This window comes from Notothenia rossii (genome assembly GCF_949606895.1).
Source record: "Notothenia rossii genome assembly, chromosome: 2".
Classification (NCBI taxonomy): Eukaryota; Metazoa; Chordata; class Actinopteri; order Perciformes; family Nototheniidae; genus Notothenia; species Notothenia rossii.
This window is the reverse complement of record NC_136904.1, coordinates 20638905-20662135: the sequence shown is the minus strand read 5'-3', so window position 1 is coordinate 20662135 and position 23231 is coordinate 20638905. Positions and strand designations below refer to the sequence as shown.

General features: G+C 39.7%; 1 protein-coding gene across 1 annotated transcript in view; it reads right to left on the bottom strand.

Annotated features, from left to right (window-relative positions):
• Positions 1 to 23231, bottom strand: part of mybpc3 (myosin binding protein C3) — a 28199-nt gene that overhangs the window by 470 nt on the left and 4498 nt on the right. The window contains exons 3-28 of the mRNA XM_079664101.1: positions 21541 to 21729; positions 21010 to 21087; positions 20628 to 20776; positions 19993 to 20110; positions 19839 to 19887; positions 17686 to 17745; positions 15523 to 15689; positions 15292 to 15424; positions 14921 to 15045; positions 14726 to 14831; positions 13639 to 13805; positions 11977 to 12142; positions 11795 to 11901; positions 11664 to 11693; positions 11440 to 11579; positions 9661 to 9820; positions 9175 to 9279; positions 8894 to 9082; positions 4913 to 5047; positions 4093 to 4260; positions 3845 to 3933; positions 3323 to 3518; positions 3077 to 3216; positions 1788 to 1947; positions 1509 to 1645; positions 861 to 1047 (exon numbers count right to left, since the gene is read on the bottom strand). Coding sequence (XP_079520227.1) covers positions 861 to 1047; positions 1509 to 1645; positions 1788 to 1947; positions 3077 to 3216; positions 3323 to 3518; positions 3845 to 3933; positions 4093 to 4260; positions 4913 to 5047; positions 8894 to 9082; positions 9175 to 9279; positions 9661 to 9820; positions 11440 to 11579; positions 11664 to 11693; positions 11795 to 11901; positions 11977 to 12142; positions 13639 to 13805; positions 14726 to 14831; positions 14921 to 15045; positions 15292 to 15424; positions 15523 to 15689; positions 17686 to 17745; positions 19839 to 19887; positions 19993 to 20110; positions 20628 to 20776; positions 21010 to 21087; positions 21541 to 21729 — 3450 coding nt within the window. The remainder of the gene's footprint in view (positions 1 to 860; positions 1048 to 1508; positions 1646 to 1787; positions 1948 to 3076; positions 3217 to 3322; positions 3519 to 3844; positions 3934 to 4092; positions 4261 to 4912; positions 5048 to 8893; positions 9083 to 9174; positions 9280 to 9660; positions 9821 to 11439; positions 11580 to 11663; positions 11694 to 11794; positions 11902 to 11976; positions 12143 to 13638; positions 13806 to 14725; positions 14832 to 14920; positions 15046 to 15291; positions 15425 to 15522; positions 15690 to 17685; positions 17746 to 19838; positions 19888 to 19992; positions 20111 to 20627; positions 20777 to 21009; positions 21088 to 21540; positions 21730 to 23231) is intronic.

Here is a 23231-nt window from a genome sequence, read left to right as displayed (position 1 = left end):
ACCATGTGCACCAGCAAGTCACTACATGTTTGTCTGCTGTTTCATGGAAAGGAGCTACTGTATATCGATTATACACACTAAAGACTTTGAACATGTTATACTACATCAAAACAAGTCAAGTTAAACCTTACAAAAGTGTATCTCGGTAGGATATGCTAAGAAGAGGTTGATATCAGGAAGTTGTCTTTACACGATGATTTGACAAATCCTTAAAGCTTTGAGTAGCACAGCAGTGGGTGAGGTTTGGTCTTAAGCATGAGGAGACAAAACATCAGGTCAGTAAAGTGTGAGAGTTAAAAGAAGGTGGGAGTAGCTCATTTAGGCTAGATGGATCATCCTTTTCAGATCTAATTAAATTCTTAAAATGTGTTCATAAATACATGTAAATAATGCTAATATTGGGATTTTTAACAGTTTGTTGTTACCATAGATACTGTTGTATAATGTAGATTCCTATTCTTTTAACATTTCATCTTACAGGTGACTGATTTCCCAATATTTTCCTAGAATTTATCTTTGAAAGAACTACGTAATTGGCCTTAGGAGCAGGGCCGGCCCTGGCCAATTTGCTGCCCTACGCAATATTTGCCCAAAGTTCTATATTTAGCACATTTTGTACAAACTGAACAAATATCCAATGAGATAGTCACAAAAGATTGGTGGTTGAAGATTTCATGAACATCTAATATCTTACTTACTTACATTCTTACTTTTACACTAAGACATGTTTTCTTTACAACAGACTGACATTATTTGAGATGGACTTGCATGATATAATATATTTTCTGATGAAAAGGAGTGTGGGGAAAAGGATTCATTATTTAAGTGGGTCATGTCTGTATCACCGGCAGAATACTTACAGCGGACCTCCAGTTTACACTCCACTATATCTTCTCCGCTGTCGTTGACTGCTCTGCACATATACACCCCCCCGTCAAACGTGCAGGGCTTACGGATCTCCAGCGTCAGAACACCTTGTCTGCAGAGCATCCTGTACTTGGCTTCATTGGAGATGTCCATCTTGTTTTTGAACCAGGTCACTTTGGGCTAAGGAAGGAACAAGTTACACTAACTAAAATATCAGATGATACGGTAGCAATCACAATCGCTGGGTTTATCTGGTGGATACAGTTTCAATGAGGATAAATTGTTAATTGCTTGCTACTAAACCCAAACAATGAGGGGGGGGGGGTGTTTGTTTATGTGTCAGATGGTGAAGGTATTGGTTTCTGTTGGTCTCAGTAAACTTCCCTTCGCTTTTACTTAGTAACTTTGTATTTTTTTATGATAAAACATTTTCAAGAGTTCAAATTATTTCTTGGCTCTCAACTGTGTGGTTGAAAAGTCCAAACAAAGCTGCTATGTGGTCCTTGAGTTTAAGTAACCTTGGACAACTATTTCCAGCCCTGTTTTCATTTTGACATGATTCTAGTTTATAAGTGTGATTAGATCTGTCATTTAATCTGATAACATACACCCATTGGTTATTTTGTGATGAGCTGACCGACCTTGGGTGAGCCTCTGACGGAGCAGCTGAGGGTGGTGCTGTATCCTGCGATGATGGACCGGTTCACCAGTGGATGTGTGAACTTGGGAGCCTGCGAGAAGTCATGATCCTTGTAGCTGGGCGGCTTGTACTCCATAGCTGAGTAGAGAGACAGACAATTTGGTATTATTATCTTCACAATAAACAGTACAAACGTTAGTGCTTTAACTTAAAATAAATAACATAACTCAATTGAACTGCTTTGTACTGATAATGTACAGTCTGTGCCGTCAGAGCGCACCTGTTTTCTGGATGTAAGCGCTGTCTGTCGTGTTGCACGGCTCCAGGCTGAGGCCCACCTGGTTGATAGCAAAGGCTCTGAAGACGTACTCATTCCCCATGATGAGGTCAGACGCAACGCAGTTGGTTCGCCTGTATTGCTCGTAGACTGTAAACCACTCCTTTATGTGAAAAAAAAGGAGGATTCAGTTTTTAAATTCTCCATATTTTTGTCATTAAATTACGGATGATGCAGATACAATGTAAACAATGAGGATATTTGACGATTTGGCTGGCTTGTGCTGCAGTCACTTTAAACTAAATACAGTGTGATAAAAAAGAGTGAGAGTGATGTTGAGCTGAGTGGGGAGAAGTCAATAGGAAATGACATGTATCTATTTAGGTACACAGATGAAAAATGACATGGGTAGATTGAAACATCTAACAGGTACACAGTGCATCGTTATTGGTAACATGATAATCAGCATCCCAAAGCATGCAAGCGAAATTAATTTGATCTAATAATGACTACAGTGAAACATGAACCATCAGCTGAGCGGCCAGAGAACAAGGCCCCGCGTCACCCTACAGACAATCCGCTCCAGGTCAAGGCTGCAAGGATAAGATTAGGACATTCCTGTCCGACATCGTTCCTGGCAGCGCGAGGTGCAAGGCGGTGCCAGTTAGAAGTGTTGCCAACGGGCCCATAATGCACCTCTCCTGGCCCACAGAGAAGACTGTGTGCTCAGCATTGGCTGATTACTGTTTATGTGTCAGAAGGGCGGCAAAAATATCTCTCTGTCCGTGCAGCATTCATCCTCACACATGTACAGACACACACATTCATGTCAATGGAAAGGGAGGTTTGCAAATTGTGGCTTCATGGCAACCAAGCCGGTTGCGGTTGTCGATTAAAACTAAAGGGCCAGCAATGGACCAGTGAACAAAAACATGAATAGCTTTTCTCCTGAGAAGACCTCAGCAAGTCATATTTTGCACTTGGTTTTTACAAACTATGACCTGATCTTAGACTGGAGTTATACTATGTTCATGTTACTTTTAATTTAGTCAGGTTGGGAACTGGCAATATGTCTTAAACCCAAAAGAACCATAGCGGAGCAACTGTATCATTAACAAGTTAAAAACATTACTAAGCACTCAAATGCTTATGCTCATTATTTGGATTGTATCTCTTAAAATTAGCAAAAAAGATTAAACTACATTGGGTTCAGGTATGTTTTGAATCCAATTTGGGTGTTGTAAGCTTTGCTGTAAGCTTTGCTGTAAGCAAGCGAACGTGAAGAGTCTCACCATGGTCTTCTTGTCAGCTTTCTGAACGGTGTAACCACTGATTTCACAGTTACCGTTGTCCTTCGGGGGCTTCCACTCCAGGGCCACGTTGAAGCCCCAGACATCTGTGATCTTCAGAGCCTCCGGGGCCCCTGGGAGATCTACAGAGGAGATCATGAATTGTGAGTAACGGTCACCAACAGATTTTGTATATATTCCCAATAACAAAACCCACAGACAGCTTTCCATGTGTTCAGTCCTGCTTACCCACAACCTGCAGTGTGATACTGGCTTTGTCTTCTACATTTTCAATCTGCACCTGGAGATCATACTTCCCCGAATGTGTTCTCTCTGTCTTGCGGATGAAGAGGATGGTATCCACTTCACTGTTCCTCACACTGGCGAATGTAGGACTCAGAGGCTCCCCGTCTTTGCTCCAAATGACCTTTGGCCTGGGCTTACCCTGTAAGACGAGAAGAACAGTCTTAATGTCCTCTTTTGGTTATTTGAAGTCAACCATCCCAAATACGATAAGATATCTTCTTGGCATCACATTTACAAACAAAACCAAATTAAAGAAACACATTAACATGTTATTTGTGCACCCACATCATTTAAGTTATTATATGCATATACATCATTTAGAATAAATAGCAAATAGCTGAATAACAAAAATACTTCATTTTAATCAGCATTTTTACAAATGGTCTTTACTTTTCTTAACGTTATAAGTAAAGCATCTCGCAATTTGAATGATGGTTCTGAGAAGGTTTATACTGCCTACTGCACCTGAAATTTGATCATAAGGTTAACAGTTTCTCCAACTGTCTTGACGAAAGTCTGACGCAGATTTCTGGGGATCATAATTCGAGGACGTTCTGAGAAAGAAAAAAACACAGCAAAATGTAAGGCGGGAATGAATAATGAAAGAAGATCAAGACTCTAGGATGAGTTTAATTTAGGAAAGATATTTAGCTACATGATGCGTATTGGTAGACAGAAAGATGTCACAGTTACTCGTATCTGAAAACACTGACGCATTATCTCTCTGATGGTAACAGGCTGGGCCAGAGTGGAGGCAGCGCTCGGCCCCGCCATGTTGAAGGCCCGCACACGGAACTGCAGCTTGTCTCCGGTGGTGAGATCTCTGATCATCAATGATGTCCGGTCAGTCAGACCCTGAATGGCTGGTATCCATTCATCCGCTGTGATAGAAAGCAACAACAGAAAAAACTGTTCATAACAGCAAATGAAATCCATACCATTTATACCTTTCATACCAGTCATTACAAAGGTTAATGTGATCATATAATCATCCTGCTGCCGGCCTAGAAGCATCCCTAAAGCCAAATGAATTGCAAGAAAGTGGGCTTATCTATTCATCTAAAACTGACATGTTAAAAGAAGCATGAAAACGTTAATGCCTCTAGAATTAAATTTTGCCTGACTGGCTGCTGTTAGCTAACAGATTCTGAAGTCTAACATTAATGAATTAACTTTGTTTACATGTTGCAAATAGGCTAAACTGTCTGGAGGGGTGACTGGGGTTGTGTGAGAGGTTATGCGTTTTAATAAACTGATCCAGATTTTTTTTTGAGTTTTATTTTTAGTTTGATTATTTAAAAGACATTTTATGTATTATGTCTGTTCTTTATTAGGAACCTGTTGGTAAAGACACAGAGTTTAGAAAATTAGATGTTATCCTTACTGACTATAGATTTTGATAATCTGTCTTGTGTGGGCTGTTTCAACATTATACTGGGATTAATTGTTGGTGTAAAGTATAAAAACTTTGATGATAAAAAAAAAAAAAAACTCCTCATCAAAAGCATGCAGGTGGTTGGCTCCAGCACTTACTGCCCTCCTTGCAGTACTCAACCCCATAACCCTCGAGTTCAACGGAGCCGATCCTCTCAGGCGGACGCCACTTCAGCGAGATAGTAGTGTCACTGATGTCGTCCACGCACAGTCCGATGGGCTCACTTGTTGGTGCTGAGAGTCAGACAGAAGACAGATAAACGTCTCTGTTATTCACTAACAGCATTAGGGAAATGCTTTCAGGATGAATTACTGAACAGGTGGACAAACCTGATTAGGAATGAGCAAATTATGTTAAGTAACAAAATATTTTGTGATGGCTCCTTAGTACTTACCTTCAGGCAACAGAAAAGATAATTGAACTTAGAGTGACGTAAATGAGGACAGATGAAATCTAACAATAGACTGCTTGATCTTGGCAACCGTCCTAATTCATATAAAAGCAGAGACGACATCAATTTCATTATCAGAGATGTGTGGTTGTGTTATCAGTCTAATAGCATGTAAGCCTGCGTACGTCATCCCGGGAAAGATGAGCTGTCTGACCGACCTGCAGTCCACAGCAGGGCCGAAGTCTGAGTGGCTTCTGCGCTTTCCGTCTCATAGTGGACAAATGACATGATTTAAGTTTACTTTGGTTAATCAGCCACTTCCCAAGCATTGCTTTCACCAAAAAAGTGCCAAAAACAAACAACCAGTGTCACAAAATAAGTTTGCTGCATAGACTGAGATGCCTTGTTGTAAAGATATAAAAAGAAAATAATAATATATATATATAGAATATTATTATCACCACATTATTTAGCATTCGGATGTAGGACCAAGCTTAATTATGTGTAATGTGAAACTGTAGGGGGTCAGCTGTAATTATGGAGGGGGAGAAAGGACATATCATTGCCTTCAAGAGATGAATTATGGTTGTGGATTATTATTTATAATAATGAGAAACATTTCTACTAGTTTTAAATTAATAAATAAGTAATTACTAATAAGATATTATACCAGTGATCAATCATATCAAACACAGTCCATGCAATGGGGCTACTTAAACTTCTGGTTTACCGGATTTCACCAATTTTGTTCAAAATGTCGCTGCCTGTGCATCCCAAGTTCACAATACCAACTACTAATGCTTGAAGTTTGATGATTCAGGGCAGGTAACAAACACGTACTACAATTAGTTGTGCATGGTGAAGGGTGCTAGTAAAGAATCCTCCAAAATTGCTTCAGTTGGCAACACTTCCATGGTCAAATGTAGTCAACCACATCATTTCCATGTTCTTGCAAATACTTGATGACAAGATGTGGTCTTACTGGAGGTGATGATTTCTAGTTGTGGACTTGTTTTGACTAAGGCCAGGACTTCATGTCACAGGGCACAGGTTAAGTATTCAGTGCCACCCAACGACGGGAACATCAATCAAAGGTCAAGTGTTTCCATGTTTGTTAAATTCACAGAAGGAGAGACTATTTTAAAAGTAGCTCAGGAAGGACAAAAAGTGCAGGACAAAACAACTCATTCAGATATGTTTTAAAGGAAATCATCTACAGCGTGATGACTATACCTGGCTTATCAATGTCAAACACATACACTGCTGAAAAATGAGGGGCTGGGATATACATGTCCCATTGCTGTCACACAAAAACATTCCAAATGCTACATGAATATTTAAATCTCAGAGTAAATAATCCTACTACCAACAGGTTGTAGCTCTATCTCTGGCTCAGCAGCAGGAACAGGCTCCACAGGGGTCACCTCTGCCGGGGGAGCGCTCTCTGTAGGGGGGACACCTGCTGATGATGTCTCTTCCTCAGCTGCAGCTCCCTGTCCCCCGCTGGGCGCTGCCTCTGCGGCTGGTTCACCATTGGCTTCCTCTTCCTGTTGGACCACAGGGGGTGCATGTGTCTCTGTCTCAGGCTTGCTGGCTTCCACCTCTGCCGATGCCTCCACTGGCTTCTCTTTTGCGTCAAGTTCCTTCACGGGCTTCTTCTCCGCTGTCTTTGGAAGTTTAGGCTTTGCCATCCTTTCCCAGTGTGTAGCAGTACTGCTGCTGAAGCCAGTAGTAGTGTGTGTGCCTCTTCTACCAGATGCCTCGCTCGTTAACCTATACTGTCTTTCTCTCTCGTGCACACATACCTTCTCCGTTCTCTATGTTGTAAGGACTACAATGCCTTCACAGTAGCGTGAACCTCTCTGTGTTAAGCAGCTGGTCAAAGCAGAGCAGAGCGCTTCCAGGCCATTATTTATAGAGAGGGATGCCATGGATACCTTAGTAATAGGCTGTCTTACGGGCAAATGGCCATCTGGATAAAATGATGTTTCATCTCCGATCAACAAGTAGAGTACAAGATGAAAGTTTAAAAGTCAGAAGGGGCAATCAAAACCTTAGCCTCATTACCTATTGGATGGATAAATTCCTCATCAAATAGTTCTTAAAGCAATCAAAAATGATCTAACATTAAAAATGAATTGCTTAATAAGCAAGAATGAACGTTTATTAAATATATTGATTCATTATTCCTTCAGATGTTAACAGTTCAAAAAACAGTGCTCTGATTTAAGAGCATGATTATCAAAAAGAGGTCATGTGATAAGACCAATAAGGCTTTTTAGACTCAACATGATGCTATGCTGTGAATGCTATTGTAGATATGAACGGTTCTCTGGACTGCATACACAGCATTTGAACCTTTACAGTACCTCAAGTGCCATCATTCACTCAAGCAAGCTCAAACACTGATGATAGTGAAGCGATCATAAAAAGGTACTTAAAGTTGATCTCCCCTCTTCACATAAATGTCTGCTTAGAGGTCTAGTAAAATGGTTCTGCATATGTGAGAAAAAGCTGTATAGAGCCTTTTGTGACTCCAAATGAAACTGTAAAGGTGGATCGCCTCAATTGTTGTCTATTGAGTCAACAACAGATAGGGATGAAGACAAAGTAAGAAGATATATATTATTTAAAGTTTGGAGATGTGTAGTTAGAAAAGAGTGAATGTTCCAGACCTCTGTGGCCACTTCATTTGATGCTAGTCATTAAGATCTACATTAGCAGCTACTACTACTAGCATAACCTGTGCACTGAAAATTACCACCAGTTCAGTCAGAGGCTGCCAATGCCTGGTAATGTTTGAATGACCAACCCTGCTCTACCTGAGCAGCAGCCGCTCTTCAACAAGTTAACACTGTACAGTATGACTTTTTTGTAGTTTTTCCTCAACATCTGGTCCATGTGGTGACAGACCTTTATATAAACATTCTATGTGACTGAAACACACAGCCGACAACTCAGAAATGACCTGTGGATCACGGATGTGAAACCTAGTGTATATATGTGTTACACAGACATTCCAAGGACGTCTTGGATTACAACAAACCTACAGCTAACATGACCCGGTCCTCTCATGGCCACAAATCAACCAGGCCCCATGACCAGAATGAAACCTTAGACTGTGCGAAGAAGGCAACGTGACACAACCCAGATTCACCAAGAGGCACGTCAACTTCATCTCCGTCTAACAATGCAGCTCTTAATCATCATCTTCATGATACTGTAGTGTGAAAGTTGTTACAAAAAATGCATTTAAAGTGTATTTTAATGTATTTATTTTAAAATAGGATCCTTCTTAGGAGATGTTGCTACCAACACTATCACCTAATTGTAATGTATAGTAAATTATTTATTTTTCATACTACTGATATTTTAATGTACCCAAGCCAGTTGAAGAACAAACCACTCAGCACTTTTATTAAGACTGCCACTTAGTCAAATGGAGATGCCATTTCCTTTTTTGTGTGTGTATTAATTGTGTTTGTGTTGAGTGTTATTTTACTTGCCAGTGCCAAAGACAAATTGCCGTTTATCTTAATATGATTGGCAATAAAGTATTCTGATTCTGAATTGAATCTACTCATACATGCATGATCTTTAGTATGGAACAGTTGTGGAGCAATTTGGGAAAATTATTAATTGACTACTTTCACGTGTGATAGGAGCTGGTATAAAACTAAAGACTTACCGACTGGCACGAAAGGCTGTGAGGCTGGACTGTGGCGAGACATGCCGATGCCGTTGACGGCATAGACTCGCATCTCATACTCCATCCCCTCAATCATCCGCTTGGCTTCAAAGGTAGTGTCAGTGTAAGGGTCAAAGTTCAGTCTCATCCACCTGTAGCTCTTCTTCTTCTTCCTCTCCAGCACATAGCCTAATAATTAAAATGTTGATTCACTTATCTTTTCAGAATAGACAAGGAGGAGAAGACTTCCCTATAATATGAACAATTAAACATTTTTTTACCAATAATTGGCTGTCCACCATCAAAAAGAGGGGCGTCCCACTGAACCACACAGGAGTCCTCCTTCACGCTTAGGACTCTGGGAGTCTGGGGAGGGTCTGGAACATCTGGGGGAAACATGGCATGTGTTTAAAGAAAAGACACATTTGTGTTTTTACAAACAAATCCAGCCAAAGAGATTTACAGTTGTTAGGATTATTTAAAGCCATTCTAGCTCTATGATTTGATGAAGTGATGCTGCTACTTTAATTTGCTTGTTACATTACATTACATTACATGTCACTTGTTAGACGCTTTTATCCAAAGCGACTTACATACTCAATACTGTGAACAATCCCCACAGGAGCAATTTGGGGTGAAGTGTCTTGCGAAGGGACACAACGACATGCTGACTGCAGTGGGACTCAAACTTGCTATCCCCTGATTCGAAGTCCAGCACACTATCCACTGAGCCACAGCCTCCCTATTAGAAGTGAGGTCAGTCTTACCGACAACTTTCACATTGATATCAGCAGTGTCCTCCCCGGCCGGGTTTCGAACCACAACTGAGTATAATCCCTCGTCCTGCCTCTCCGCCCCCTCAATGGTGAAGATACAGTGTCCTTTGGTGGTTTCAACATGGACCCTGCTGTCTCCCTCTGTGACGACCTGCCGTACACAATGACAACCAACGGACAGTTACTGGACTGAGAAACACAAAACTGATCAATAGTAGCGTTGCAGGTTCTAGAGGTAAAGATGCTGGTAAACTACACGTAGTATATTAACATCATGCCACATTTTGAAGGATTTCAATACCGACTTTGTTGAGGTATCAAGGGAAGTGTTTGGTAGAAAAAACAAACACATGATGTCCTCAAATGTATTGATTTGTCCCCCAATTCAAATATATTTAGTTCAAATCAGAGAGGAGTAAAACAAAAATCATTCATTCATTCATTTAAGAATCAGTCAGAAATGTTGACTTTTTTAGTTAAATTCGTTTTTTGTCCAAACAGAACTAAAGGATTATCAAAATAGTGGCCAGTTCTTTTAATAGTTGATAATTGATTGATTACTCCATTCATCTCAGTAGCTCTACAACACAAATCTCCAGATTTTACCATGCAAATGGAGAATAGGCACTTGGAAATACTGAGTAGTAGCTTGAAAACTAATATTGTTAATATTACATATCTGCTGACAGTAAATAGTCACTAAAATGAACTTTATAGAAACCATAAGCATGCAGGGAAAACAAATCACATTAAGATATGGTGGACTTTTTTCTCCACTGTCACTGTGCCTGTTGGATTTTGCCTCCTGGAAATGTAAAGTAATCTAGCACAACATCATCTATCTTTATTTGGTTGGTCAATGAAAGTAAAGAATGTTTCACATAGTCCCTTTCTATGGAAACATACTTACCCATTTCCTGTGACCTGTGTGTCCGTAGTGAGATTCAGAACAGGCTATTACCTTATTGACTTGGATAAATACTGACCCCATGCACTGTGTTTCTAAAGCTATGTGAAACTGACATGAATAGAAAAGGGCACTTATACATCCTTAAAGATGCTTGTGTGTATTTGTCTGGTTCTGTCTGTCGTTGTTACTGCTGCAGCCTCATCTTGCTCCGGGGTAGTAAGGCAGTAAATCAATTGAACCCACAACATGTTCAGTCAAGTAGCCGCACCATCAATTATCTTGTGCCTTGAACTCAACTTGTTACACAGTTGCAAGTTTACATAAGGTCAAATGCTATTGGCTATACTGTAGTTGTACATCCAATACACTATAAGCCCATCGTTTACTTTAGGTACAAAGAGGTAGTAAACTCCATTCAGTGTCTTGTATTTCAGTGTAGTATGAACAGGCATATATTGATAGTGGACATGCACACTTACTTCCCCATGCTTCAGGGTCCAAGAAGATGCCGGCCCTTCTGTCTCTTCTCCGTCAGCTTTGACAGAACTAGCCTATATTCAAGCAGAGCAAAGCGGTAAAAGCCAAAGGGAACAGAGAGGGTAGGTAACCCTCTCTGTTCTCTGTTAGTAGCATTGTACTTTATTTATTAGCAGCGAGGAATGCATTAATAGCTAAATACCCAAACAGTTGTATTATCCTCAGCTTGCATTACGATATAATTCCATTGCACATTGTTTACATGTGCTCAGTTTAGGCTCAGTTTTCAGACTTACCTACTGGCCCAGTGGCCCTGGATAAACAGTAGATGTCAGATGAAGAGTGCAGCTGATGAATAACATAAGTCTATCTGTCTGTTTTACCTTCCCTCCTTTGGTCCAGATCACTGTGGGAGCAGGGTCTCCAGTGATGGGGACATCCAGACGCAGTTTGTTGCCAGCGACCACCACGATGGTGGAATCGGACGTGCGGCCCATACAGTCCAGGTGGATCTTAGGAGGATCTAATAGAGGAAGAGAGTAATGGTTCAAATGAACAGACCCTTGAATTTCATTTGGTTTACTACATGAGAGTAAGTTTGTCTTACCCTGGCGTGGCACAAAATCAATCTTCACGTCTAGGAAAGAAGAGAGAAATAAATTGTTCGAGAAAAATTAAGCTTGTGAAACTATGAATGATATTGATTTTGAATAGTAACTGCAAAACTATCAATATTACCCAAGAAATTGAGTTTAGCAGAAAGGTTGAAAGCGTGGCCATCTGGCACAAAAGTGTAATCTCCCTCATCCTCTGGTTTGACGTCATCAATGGTCAGTTTGTGGTTCCTACATTTTTGTTCAGAAGTTTAGTTCATTGAAAAATATTTAGCATTTTTAAAGCATTTGTATGAGAGTCCTCACCTTCCAATGTGCGTGATATTTACTCTGGCATCGGGTTTGACTTCCACACCGTTCTTGTACCAGGTTCCTCTCACTTTCTCATCCGACACCTCACACTTGAACACCGCTTGATCTTTTGCCTTCACTGTGAGGTCTGCAATGCTTTGGTAGACCTCCAGGTCCTTCTCTACACGGTCAGGAAAAAAAACATAAACTCAGATTTCAGTTAATAGAAAACTACGGAGGCCTTCAGATGAGGTGCTACAGTATCAGGAGGCAGAATAAGATGATGACGTGTGATGATAATGAGATTCACAATCAGATGCAGCTATTGTATGTGAGGATAATTTAGTAATATTATGATCGAGTGGTGGGTGTTCATTATCTTTGTGTAGCCTTTTTGTGTTGTCTCTTAGCAACAGGCACAAGGGGAATAGTTAATTGGATTTAGGGTAGACAATAAAGTGGGAGGATATGAAGACCAGATGCAGGAGCAGCTCAATACTGTATATCTTAAGAAATAATGTATACAGGAGTTATTAAAGTGATCCCAGATACATTTTTATCTGAGAGAGATAACTCACACTACGCTCCTTGTAAAGGTTACAGGAGATTCACATCAGCTCGCTGCCAGTGATGGCACATAATGTGGGAATGGTACTACAATGGGAGTTCAGCTGTGGACTGAGGTGTTGGACACACACGCACACACACACACACATATCACACATACACATGAATATATATTCAAAAGTAAGAGTATATATATTCAATAAATAACCAGGACTAAATTATAGCGTCTACAAGGAAAGGTCAAGATGGCTGTCATGTGATGATTTCCCATTTATTCATAATGAAAACCTTTGCTCTATGGGATCATGGAACTAAGATGAAATGGTTACTGAATGGTAAAAAAGAGGGTAAAACTAGCTGGGGTTTTATTTTGCCTACGTCCATGTACGGATGAGTTTGAACCGTCCCCATCCACCATTTTTAGATCACCTGTGAATTGAAATTAAGCATATTTATCCAACATAAACAACTGAAAACCATGCCGCGTCTTTAATTCATTAACAACTTCACATTATTGTAAAAATAAAAAATAAGAGTCAGGGTACCATCAAAGAATCACACTCCAAAAAGTGTGAGGGGCCCAGTGCAGATCCTTTACTTAGTTTGATAAGATAATCTATCATTTAATAATAAAACCTCATGTCTTTATATAAAATAAAGACTTTAATTGTTCATACTTGTGGGACATTTCCCTTAAGAAATTGAAGACTTTTGCAGCAAATTAAAGATAAGGTTGCTGCAACGGTTCACTGAGCATCATGACAGTATAGACAAAACAAGAGTTTGGTTTGACTTTCGATGGTGATAATGCAGCTTTTGAATGAAGCTGTGTTGAATTAAATAAACACAACAACACACCAGAAAGAGAAACTTGGTCACCTGTGCCCTTCAGGTGAAATGTGGTCTACTTCTTCTAACTTTAGCTGGCATGTGGATTGACGTGGCTGCAGTAACCTTGGCAGAATAATGTGGCCAAGAGCCAATGTGTCCCAAGATAGACAGCATGCCAGAAGAGGCAAACTCACGCCACTATTGTATGAGAATGTAAAATTGGAGCGTTCATCACTGACAAACGTGTCTTATACTGCACTCTGCACACATGACACTCACCCTGCACCAGTATTTCAGCCATAGACTCGCCACCGTTGGTTTTAACCTTGTAGTGTCCACAGTCTTCTTTCATGGCCTCATTAATGATAAGGACATGTTTGCAGCCGTCTTTCTTGAACCGGTACTTGAAAGACTCGTCTCTTGTCAATTCCACACCGTCCTTCTCCCTGCACAAAATGTCACACAGCAACCATGAGTAGTGTTCCTTATACGCGTAATGAAAGTTCCCTAATATAACTTTTGGTCAGGTCTTTAAAAAGCAGGTCAATACTTTTACTTTAAAGCTTTCACCCACATCTCATGTTGTTATGATATCCCGCCATACAGTAGATGACTACTTTTATGAGACAGGAACCCCGCTGTTAGGTGAAGTGATGACAACTAAAACAATTTTCACATTGAAGTTATGTTTGGGTGAAAGCTTAGAAGCCTATCAACCCAATAAACATGACATGTAGCCAACATCATATCTTAACATATTTGCAGAGACTAGAAACATCATTGTAATAATAATAATAATAATAATCAGAAGTGCTTTGTAAGGATTATGAGCACATTACATGTTGACACTGTGCATAGATGCTTTGTCAATACAAGATGACACTTTCTGCAATGATAAATGTATGCCTTCTTCACCTATAAAATTTTAATTTTATTATTATCAATAGTATGTTTATTATTTGGCACTCAAACCAGAGCCCCCTTAAGCATTTACAGCTACTTTCTCCTTTCGATAAAGGTCACATGGGACATATATTACTAAAATGCTCATGTGACCTTTTCAGTGCGGTGATAATTTACAGCCTGCAGTCTGTCACAGAGACAGAGCTCTGTCTGTGGACATGACAAACACAAATGCCATCTGCTGGGTGTCTAAGAAATAAACAGTGTGTAAGGCTGACTGAACATTTGTTTTGAATTTAAATAAAGTTCGATTCTACTTTTTTCAATCCAGCCATGGCTCACTGACTTTATATTTTAGTATGTCAGTAACACCAGATATAGCTTCAAGATTAATTATCTAATGGTGTGAACATGTACCTCCAAACAGACTGTTGATTTGTAAGTGTAAAGAAAAATATCTAACCATCTCACATTGGCTCCTTCCTCTGAGACTTCACACATTAACTCCACCCGTTCACCATTCATCACCATCTGATCCTCCAGATTCTTCACGATCGTGACGGGAGGCTCTGCAGAAAGCAGATAAGCACAAGACATTGAACTGCATCCCTCAAACATGATATTATCGGGATTTGTTATTTCTCTAAACTTTCAATACCTTGAACGAAGAGCTCAGTGGTGCATTTCTCCTCCCCCACCACGCAGCTATATGCTGCATCGTCTGCCAACGAGCAGTTGTTGATGGTGAGGTAGCGCATGTTGCCAACACTCTCAAAGATGTACCTTAACAAAGGCCAGGGAGATGTTTTCATAGTAAATGCTTTTTCCCAGGGCCGTAAAAGAGCTTGAACTATTATGATATTCGACACTTACTTGCTATGGATATAATGAAAGTTGATGTTAATCCAAGCCGAGACGTAGGAGAGAAAAGAGAACATAAATAAACATCATCAAACAGTGCTCCTGTATTTGTTATTTGTGCATTTTGCAATGAGTTAAGGGGAATAGTTTCCATCATCAATATCTAACCTTCCAGTTGGAAGAAGGTCTACTCCATTCTTCAGCCATTTCACCTCAACATCTGCATTGGCAACCTCAATGGCCAGTTTTATTTTATGTCCCTTTTTCACTTGGTAAGCAGGATCCAACTTTTTGGTGAAAGCTAAGTTTCAGAGGGAATGAGGAAATGCAAAAACCTGTTACTTGGGTCAACACTTTACTGTTGATTGTGCAGCCTATAAGGAACAACTCTGGACAAACCTGCACTTTTCTTCTCCTCTTTCTTCTTCATCTTCTTCAGTCTCTTGAGCATCCCTCTCAGGTCGGTAATGCCATTCTCAAAAGCGATCTTCTCATACTCTGAAGAAGGAGCACTGCAGAGAATATTCCAGACGTCTGAGTCCGGCTCTGCGTTCACCTGCACGGCTCTGAAACACGTGCAGCATACAGAAGAGGACTTTAAAATCAGTCACTTGGCACAGATGGAAAAAATGTATACTATGAATATAGAATAGAATGAGTAGGCTTTAAAAGAGGTGCAGTAACATCGACATAATGGCTCATTGACATATTTCTATTCTCTTACTCAATATAAATTGATTTAATACCATTTGAATTCATGGTTAACTATTAATGTCTTATTAAGCTTCATTGTTTAACCTAACAATGGGGCAATAAAGATGTTAATAAGGGTTTTCTATGAAAAATTATACTTTATTGCACGACAAAAGAAGTGGTATGATTTTATGTTATTTCTAATGTGGCAATGAAGTTCCTTAACAAATAAACATGTAATGTAAATTTGTTTTTTAATCCCTATTTATTAAGTAGAGTCTAATCCCAGTTAGTCTGAAATATGGACAGAAAAAGTGCAAGCACAAGGAACAAAAGTTAGTCCCTCCTACTCCTACTCCATCTATCTGTGTGATGTTTTTACCACACCTGTCCACTAGGTGGCCTCAGCCAATCATCTGAGATGCTCCCTTCCTGCTTGTGAAGCTGTGTTGTTACATTGTTGCTAAAAAAGAATCCTGGCTAAACAAGTGAGTAAAATGATGTTTAGTACTATTGTGAGTTCCTTGGTGCACCTATATCACAAATAATAACCATTGTTTAACTAGCTGTTCAAAACAATGTATGTACACTATTTAATCATCAGGGTACAGCATACTGTAACCAATAAATACACGTCTTCCATTATATTTCTATCGTTTAATCATCAAATAATTGCTTCATCTTTAGCTGTTATAATGTAATAATACAGTGAAATGTAAACTGTTTTCTCCTGTAGTAAATGAATGCATGCAACTTGAAAGTACTGAATCCCGACAGATGAATGCATGCAACTTGAAAGGACTGAATCCCGACAGATGAATGCATGCAACTTCAAAGGACTGAATCCCGACAGATGAATGCATGCAACTTGAAAGGACTGAATCCCGACAGATGAATGCATGCAACTTGAAAGGACTGAATCCCAACAGATGAATGCATGCGAAAACAACGTTTTCCAGCGACACTCAGTCAGTATGTCAGCAGCTTCTTACCGATTTGAGGATTTTAAGAAACTGCTGCTCATTCAAAGGTAGAACCCAAGAGGCAAAACAAACCAAACAAGTTAAACAAAGCATTTAAACAGCAACACAACTATTAGAAAATATGCCATTAAAACAAATTAAATAAAAGCAAGCATGCAGACATTAGGGCAAAATAGCATTATTCTTTACATGATGTCCAATAAGGGATAGAAAGTATCTGGTGATGGAGTGTGATACACAGAGGTGATTTGTGATTCGGAAACACAAGTCACCTTCACAACGAAGGTGACTTGTGTTTCCGAATGCAGACTATAAGGTTTGCATACCATAGTGGGACAACCATCCACAACAAGAGGCAGAATAGCTGATTTTGCCAGATTGAAAGTTAAAATGTTTGTTTAGTTATAGTTATTGTGGTAAGAGAGGATGGCAGCAAGGAAGCAATATTAGTGATCACAGGATGAATTGAGGATGAAATGAGTGTTATAATAAAAGTTAGATATGATAGGGTGACTAGTTTCTTTTTTATGGGAATTTGGAAAAGGTTGCATGTTTTAACATGGCAGTACGTCTTATTTTCACTGGCATCGATATTTAAAATGTGAAAAAACGTTTTCAAACTTAAAACTATGCCAAATTCATGGTCAAGTTACATTCTGAGACAATCACCCTAACATATCGTTGCGTTGGGTTATTTGCCTGCAGGTAAGTGTAATCAGGTGATCATTGCAACCCTTAGCTTGCAAATACAGAAGTAGCTTACTCTCTGAAGACGCAGGATGATCCAGAAAGAATGACAATGAGACAGAAATAGATTATGAAAACTGGAGGAAAATGGAGCCGTTATCTAAAAAGTTTTAAATTAACTGTCATATGTTGTGCTTACCTCTTTTTTAATAAGGTACTGAAATCCAGTTCTCCTGAGTCCTCTTTTCCATCTGCGCCACTGCAGAAACATCAGCCAACAGCAGCAGAACATCATCAACAGTGGGCAACAACATCAGTGTTAAATAAAGGTATATATATTTTTAGGCCTTGATCAAATATGAATAATTTCCTGTTTACTCATGCTCAAATATGTAATTATTTGTAAAGTACAGCACCATTCAGATATCTCTTTATGCTGAATGGCACTGTGTTATACAAAACCTAAAATCAAGTAATCAAAAAAGAGAATTTGGAGTCGTTCTGAAGACTGAAAGGAAAAGAGTGAAATTATGGATGAAGGAAGTGCATGTACAGGCAGATGGTGTGCTGGAGAGACAGTTGTTGCTATGTTCAAAGAAACACTTTGGCACTTTGGGAAATACAATTGTTTATTAATACCACTGTAATGGGGTTTTTAACTGCAACCAGAGCTGAGCGTTGATAAGTTTAGCATAAAGACTAGAAGCAGGGTGAACCTTTTCTGATTCATCTCATAAATACCTGTCTTTCCTTTTTAAGAATAAAATAATAAAGAAAGAAATGCAACTGCGGACCCCGCAGGAATTAAACTGGGTATATATTAGCCTAGTTGTATCTACTGTCCACCTTTCGAACCAACGCTCCCGTTAGCTAGCCAAGCTATGTGTTGTACAGCACTTTGGCTCGACCAAAAATCGCTTTTAAATGTGCTTTATAAATAAAACTTGATTTGATTTGATTTGATTTAACCGCTGCCTCCAGGTTATCGCCTCCTGGCTCTGCCCTCAAACTAAACACGGAAATGGATTCATTTCAATCTCATCTACTGTAAATCCCAGAATAACAGTGAATAAGCATATTTCCCAAAATGCGAAATTGTTTCCTCAGGCCATGAGCAGCAGCAGCCATCCGAGCAAGAACAATAGAAAACACTCAAGGTTAAATCAGTGGGATGAAAGATAAAAAAGGGTGTAGACTTGACAGTGTGCTTGTCTCTTGCCTCTGATCCTACACGAGGATTAGAAGCTGAGTCTCTGGTTTATGCGGTGAAGTTACAACACACCATAGCTGCACTTCCTCTATGAGGCAAGTGGCAACCCTGTGGAAGAGCTCATTTACTGAAAAGCCTGTGTGTCTTAGCACATCCTGCCCTTTCAGTACGATCAAACCACCGTCAAAGCTCACTCTCCCGGAGAGCTGTTTGTGCAGCTGGCTCTGCTGTTTTGATCAAGGCTCAGGAGTAGATCAGAGAGAACTGATGGCTGCAACCAGCGCATGTTACTTAATAGTTTAATAACCAAATCTTAACGTATAAAGATCGGCTGAGTCAAAGGTTAACACAATGACAGCTACTATAGTTAGTGACTACAGCCAGGAGCTATAATTTGACACCTGTCAGCCCTCTCATGGTCTCCGTCCTGTGGTCCTTCCCTCAAAACCTAGCAGCGAGGCTGGACCATCCATAACGCTGGTTCTGTTGGACGTGATTCAGAGAGGAAACAGGCCAGGAGAGAACGGCTCTGATCCTGGTCCTGGTTTCTCTGTGTTTTAACAACCAGAATTCTCAGGGTCTGAATATAAGCCTCCATTGCTGCGACAAACCCTCTTTACTACCTTGATTGTTGTCCACTTCTCTTCTTACTGGCTTCGCTCCTAATAGGTTAGCATTTCCACAATGATTCGTTACACAAACATGGTAAAATGAACACTAAATCCTCAATTGAGTCTGAAAAGATATAACTGATAACAGTTTTTCTCCAAATAAAATTACCTATCAACAATAAGCAAATAAAATATGTTTAGACGTTATTAACAATATGTCTTTTTAGAACTAAAATGGCTTTTGAATTTGAACTTTAATAGCTTAATAATCCCTAAAAGCTGCAAGTTTATCAAGTAATTCACTCTTAAAGTTAAAGGGGTGTGCCTAAGTCCTTTTAGGAAAAGTAAAAGAAAAGGTTGACTTTTGCTGTGTTTCATGATTGATGAATTGTGTCCTGGGACAAGCAGTCACACGCTTAGAGAAACTAATATACAAAAGAAAATTGGTAATCAATAAGCCTATAATACCTTTTAATGTGAACAAAGGTATTTTTTGTTTCATGCAAAGAAATAAAGTCTTATGAAACTTACGTGCGCCTAAAGGCTGTTCGAATATCGAAACCTTCAGTTGCACAAGCCTCTGAAATGTCAAAGTGAAAAGATAGAATCATATGAATTACTTAAATTAAGATATAAGTGACAATATTACTGATGCTACAAACAAAGAAGCAACAGGCCCACTCACCATGTACAGCCAGGTCAAAGTTACAGCTGTCAAACTTGTCCCTGGAAGCCACCTCACATCTGTACGCTCCAGCAAAGTTTGCCTTCGCTCCGATGATTTGCATTTCAAACGTGTATACCTGCAACCACAAGCATGCGGAGAGATGCAACAAGGATTACATGACACACTTAGGCTGACGTCTTTGCTTTGAAACATATGCTTGTGTACATATGCTTCATATGTATAAAATGATAAGTCTGTTTGAGATTTGTGATCTTTATTAAGTGTTCCACAGACTTTCCCTGCTCACTTTTCTTGTAAAAGTGTGTTTCTCCCACTTGTTTTGACATTTTCAGGGGTAACATGTCTTGTAGTCTCTTCATGAAATGACCTCTGTGTGCCTGTGGTTCATAATGCTATCAGGATCAGTGACTGCGGCAAGGGCTTGCAAGGCTCAGCACTGAGACTTTCAAAACTAAAAAAAGCTAATTGTTGCCTATTGCAATTTGTTAACAGATTTAATGCCAAAAATACATATCAAAGGCAATCGATCAAAGGCTCTTTAAGCACAGCAATAAGATCCACATATTAACATTATGTGCCACGAGACATAAGAATATGACGTTTCTGTTTCAGTGCCTGCAGTATGAGTCTACCTTGGTGTTGCGGTCATACGTCTCCTTCAGCTGAAGGTGTTTTCCAGACTTGCTGGCGAGGTCCATCCACTTCCCTTTGAACCATTTGATGGTGGGTTTCTTCAACAACGACTCAGCACAGACTTTAGCCACAAATGTGATGTTTTCACCTGCACCAAAGAGGAATTTTCATTTGTTTTAACACTTTATCCTTAAAATTCTGATGTCCAATGCAATATGGAATTCATGCAATATGCATTGAACCAAAAAATACATAATAATACAAGCATTAACACTTCATATTTCCACAAAATATAACACCAACCTCATGTTTTTATCTTCCTGTAAGGTTTTATTGACACATATTTTAGGGTCATATGGGGCTGTCTTTGAATCCACTCACCTACAGTGACGTTGCCACTGGTGGGTTTCTCTGTAAAGAGTCCAGTCAGGTCCTGCCTGGTGTCTGGAGGCTGTGCATCTGAAAATCCAACAGGTTCAGAGCAGGAAGCAGCAGAATGGAGTTAAGAGATTCAAGTCCAACCAAATGTAATTCAAATGAACATCAGAGCAGCAAAACAAAATAAGAATATAAAGTGTATAAAGGAGGAGGATATATGCAGAGCTTCCCTTTGTAATTGGGTTATTTTTTTATATTTTTAAAAGGTAATCAATTTGGTGCATGACACATCTTACACAGAAAGATGTGAGAGAAATCAAAGAAGAAATCAAGCAAACATATGGTATGGAGTGTATAGGTGTCAACATTTGATGAAAGCTTAATTCATGCCTTGTGTTTAAATCTTAATCTCTGTGGCATATCAAACAGTCTGTGATTTTTTGGGCTATTTTCAGAAAAGCTTTACTAAAATATGTTTAAACAGATGGATTCATTCATTCGTTTATGAACAAAAGCAACACTGAGTATACTGACCCTCAGCTGGAGGAGCATCTTGTGCTGGGACCACGGTGGGCTGCTCTCCTGTTGGTGCTGCTGCAGGTGGAGCAGGGTCAGTGGATGGAGCAGGATCGGAAGGTGGAGCAGGTCCAGGATCAGCAGGGGCCTTTTCTGGTTCTACATCAGGCTTCCCAGGAGCATCAGCAGGGGCCTGAATGGGAGCTCCTATGAAACAACGAAGATAATAAGTAACAAGTAGGTGGAGTAATACAAAAAAATTAATTCCATTTGTATTTATTTTTTATTAAAACTTTGAGCTGGGGACTTTACATGTTGATTAAACGTTAAATATTTTACAATGTTATATCTCTGATTTTCTCTTAAACACTTTTTTGTAAGACTGAAAAGACTTTGGCCAAGACAAATATTTTCCACACAAACATTTCTTCCGTCTTATCATCTTTGAATGGCTGAATGATTTTCCATGTGTTATCAGCTGCCTCTCATGGCTATCCTGAGTGCAAGTCAAGTGGTGGTTACTCATGAGGAAATAATGTGCTGGTGTGAGGGTCAAGGTCTCCGTGCAGACAGAGTAAGGGTGCCTATGATATGAGCCACAGACAGCTGTGGGACGTCTCTCGTAGCACGCTGGGCCATTTGTCTGCTGCCTTTCTTCAGGATTTGTTTCCACCTTATCAAGTCCAAACAAACAATCTCAACGGGGTCAGACTCATGGCACAAAAGCTGCTCCGTGACAAACTTTGCACACAGTTGTTGCAGCATACAGAACAGTGCTCTATAGTTGTGATAAAGTGCTGGGCAAAACGATTGTGATTAATGCAGTGATTGCAGTTATCCAGATCCTAAAGTAATAGTTTGACATCTTAGATGATCTAATGTCTGTATGATAAACATGAAGCGACCAGGGGACAATTAGCTTTGTGTAGCATAAAGACTGGAAGCAGGGGAAAACAGCTAGCCAACTCTGTCCAAAAGAGAATTAAACATATTGTCTTATGTCATTTAATGTAAGTTTAGTATAAAAACTAGAAAGATATGCCTGCATATTCGTGTTTCTCTTAGTGGCCCCATAGTCTTCACATTGGGATGAAGCCATGCACGTAAAAATGCATTTCTAACATTTATAATACAAAGGGAAAATACTTTGTTTGCATTTGGTGGTGTCCGTTCAACAGTTTAATGTAATTATGTAAAGGCAATGGCTATAATGGGGAAAATGCTATTTGGGATGATTTATTTCAATTGAAGCACCTTGTGTGGCATCTAAGGTAAATTTGCAGGGAGGTTCAGTTGGTCAGCTGATCCATTATTACATCTACGGGTTGTATGTGGGACTGTAGGGACTTTCTGGAGTCGACATTAATTCTGAGAAAGTGAAAACTTCGAGGCAAAACGTGTTTCATAGTGACCTTTAGAGTCGGCGGTAGGTGAATTGGATCGCTTTGTACAAGGACAGGCTTCCTGTTTTCATACCTTTAGGTCTTTATGGTTAACTATGTATGGCATACAGGATACTAAATGACTTTTACCGAACATACAGATTTGTAGGGGAATTGGAAGAGGTTGGATTTGGCATCACAGCTGGAGTGTCCCCATCACCCGATTGAAGAGTTAGTTCCATTTCATCCCTGCAAAAAAGCTAAGAAGCTTTTCCCCCTGAATGTCAAACTATTCCTTCAAGAGCAACTTTCCCCGTGGATAGACAA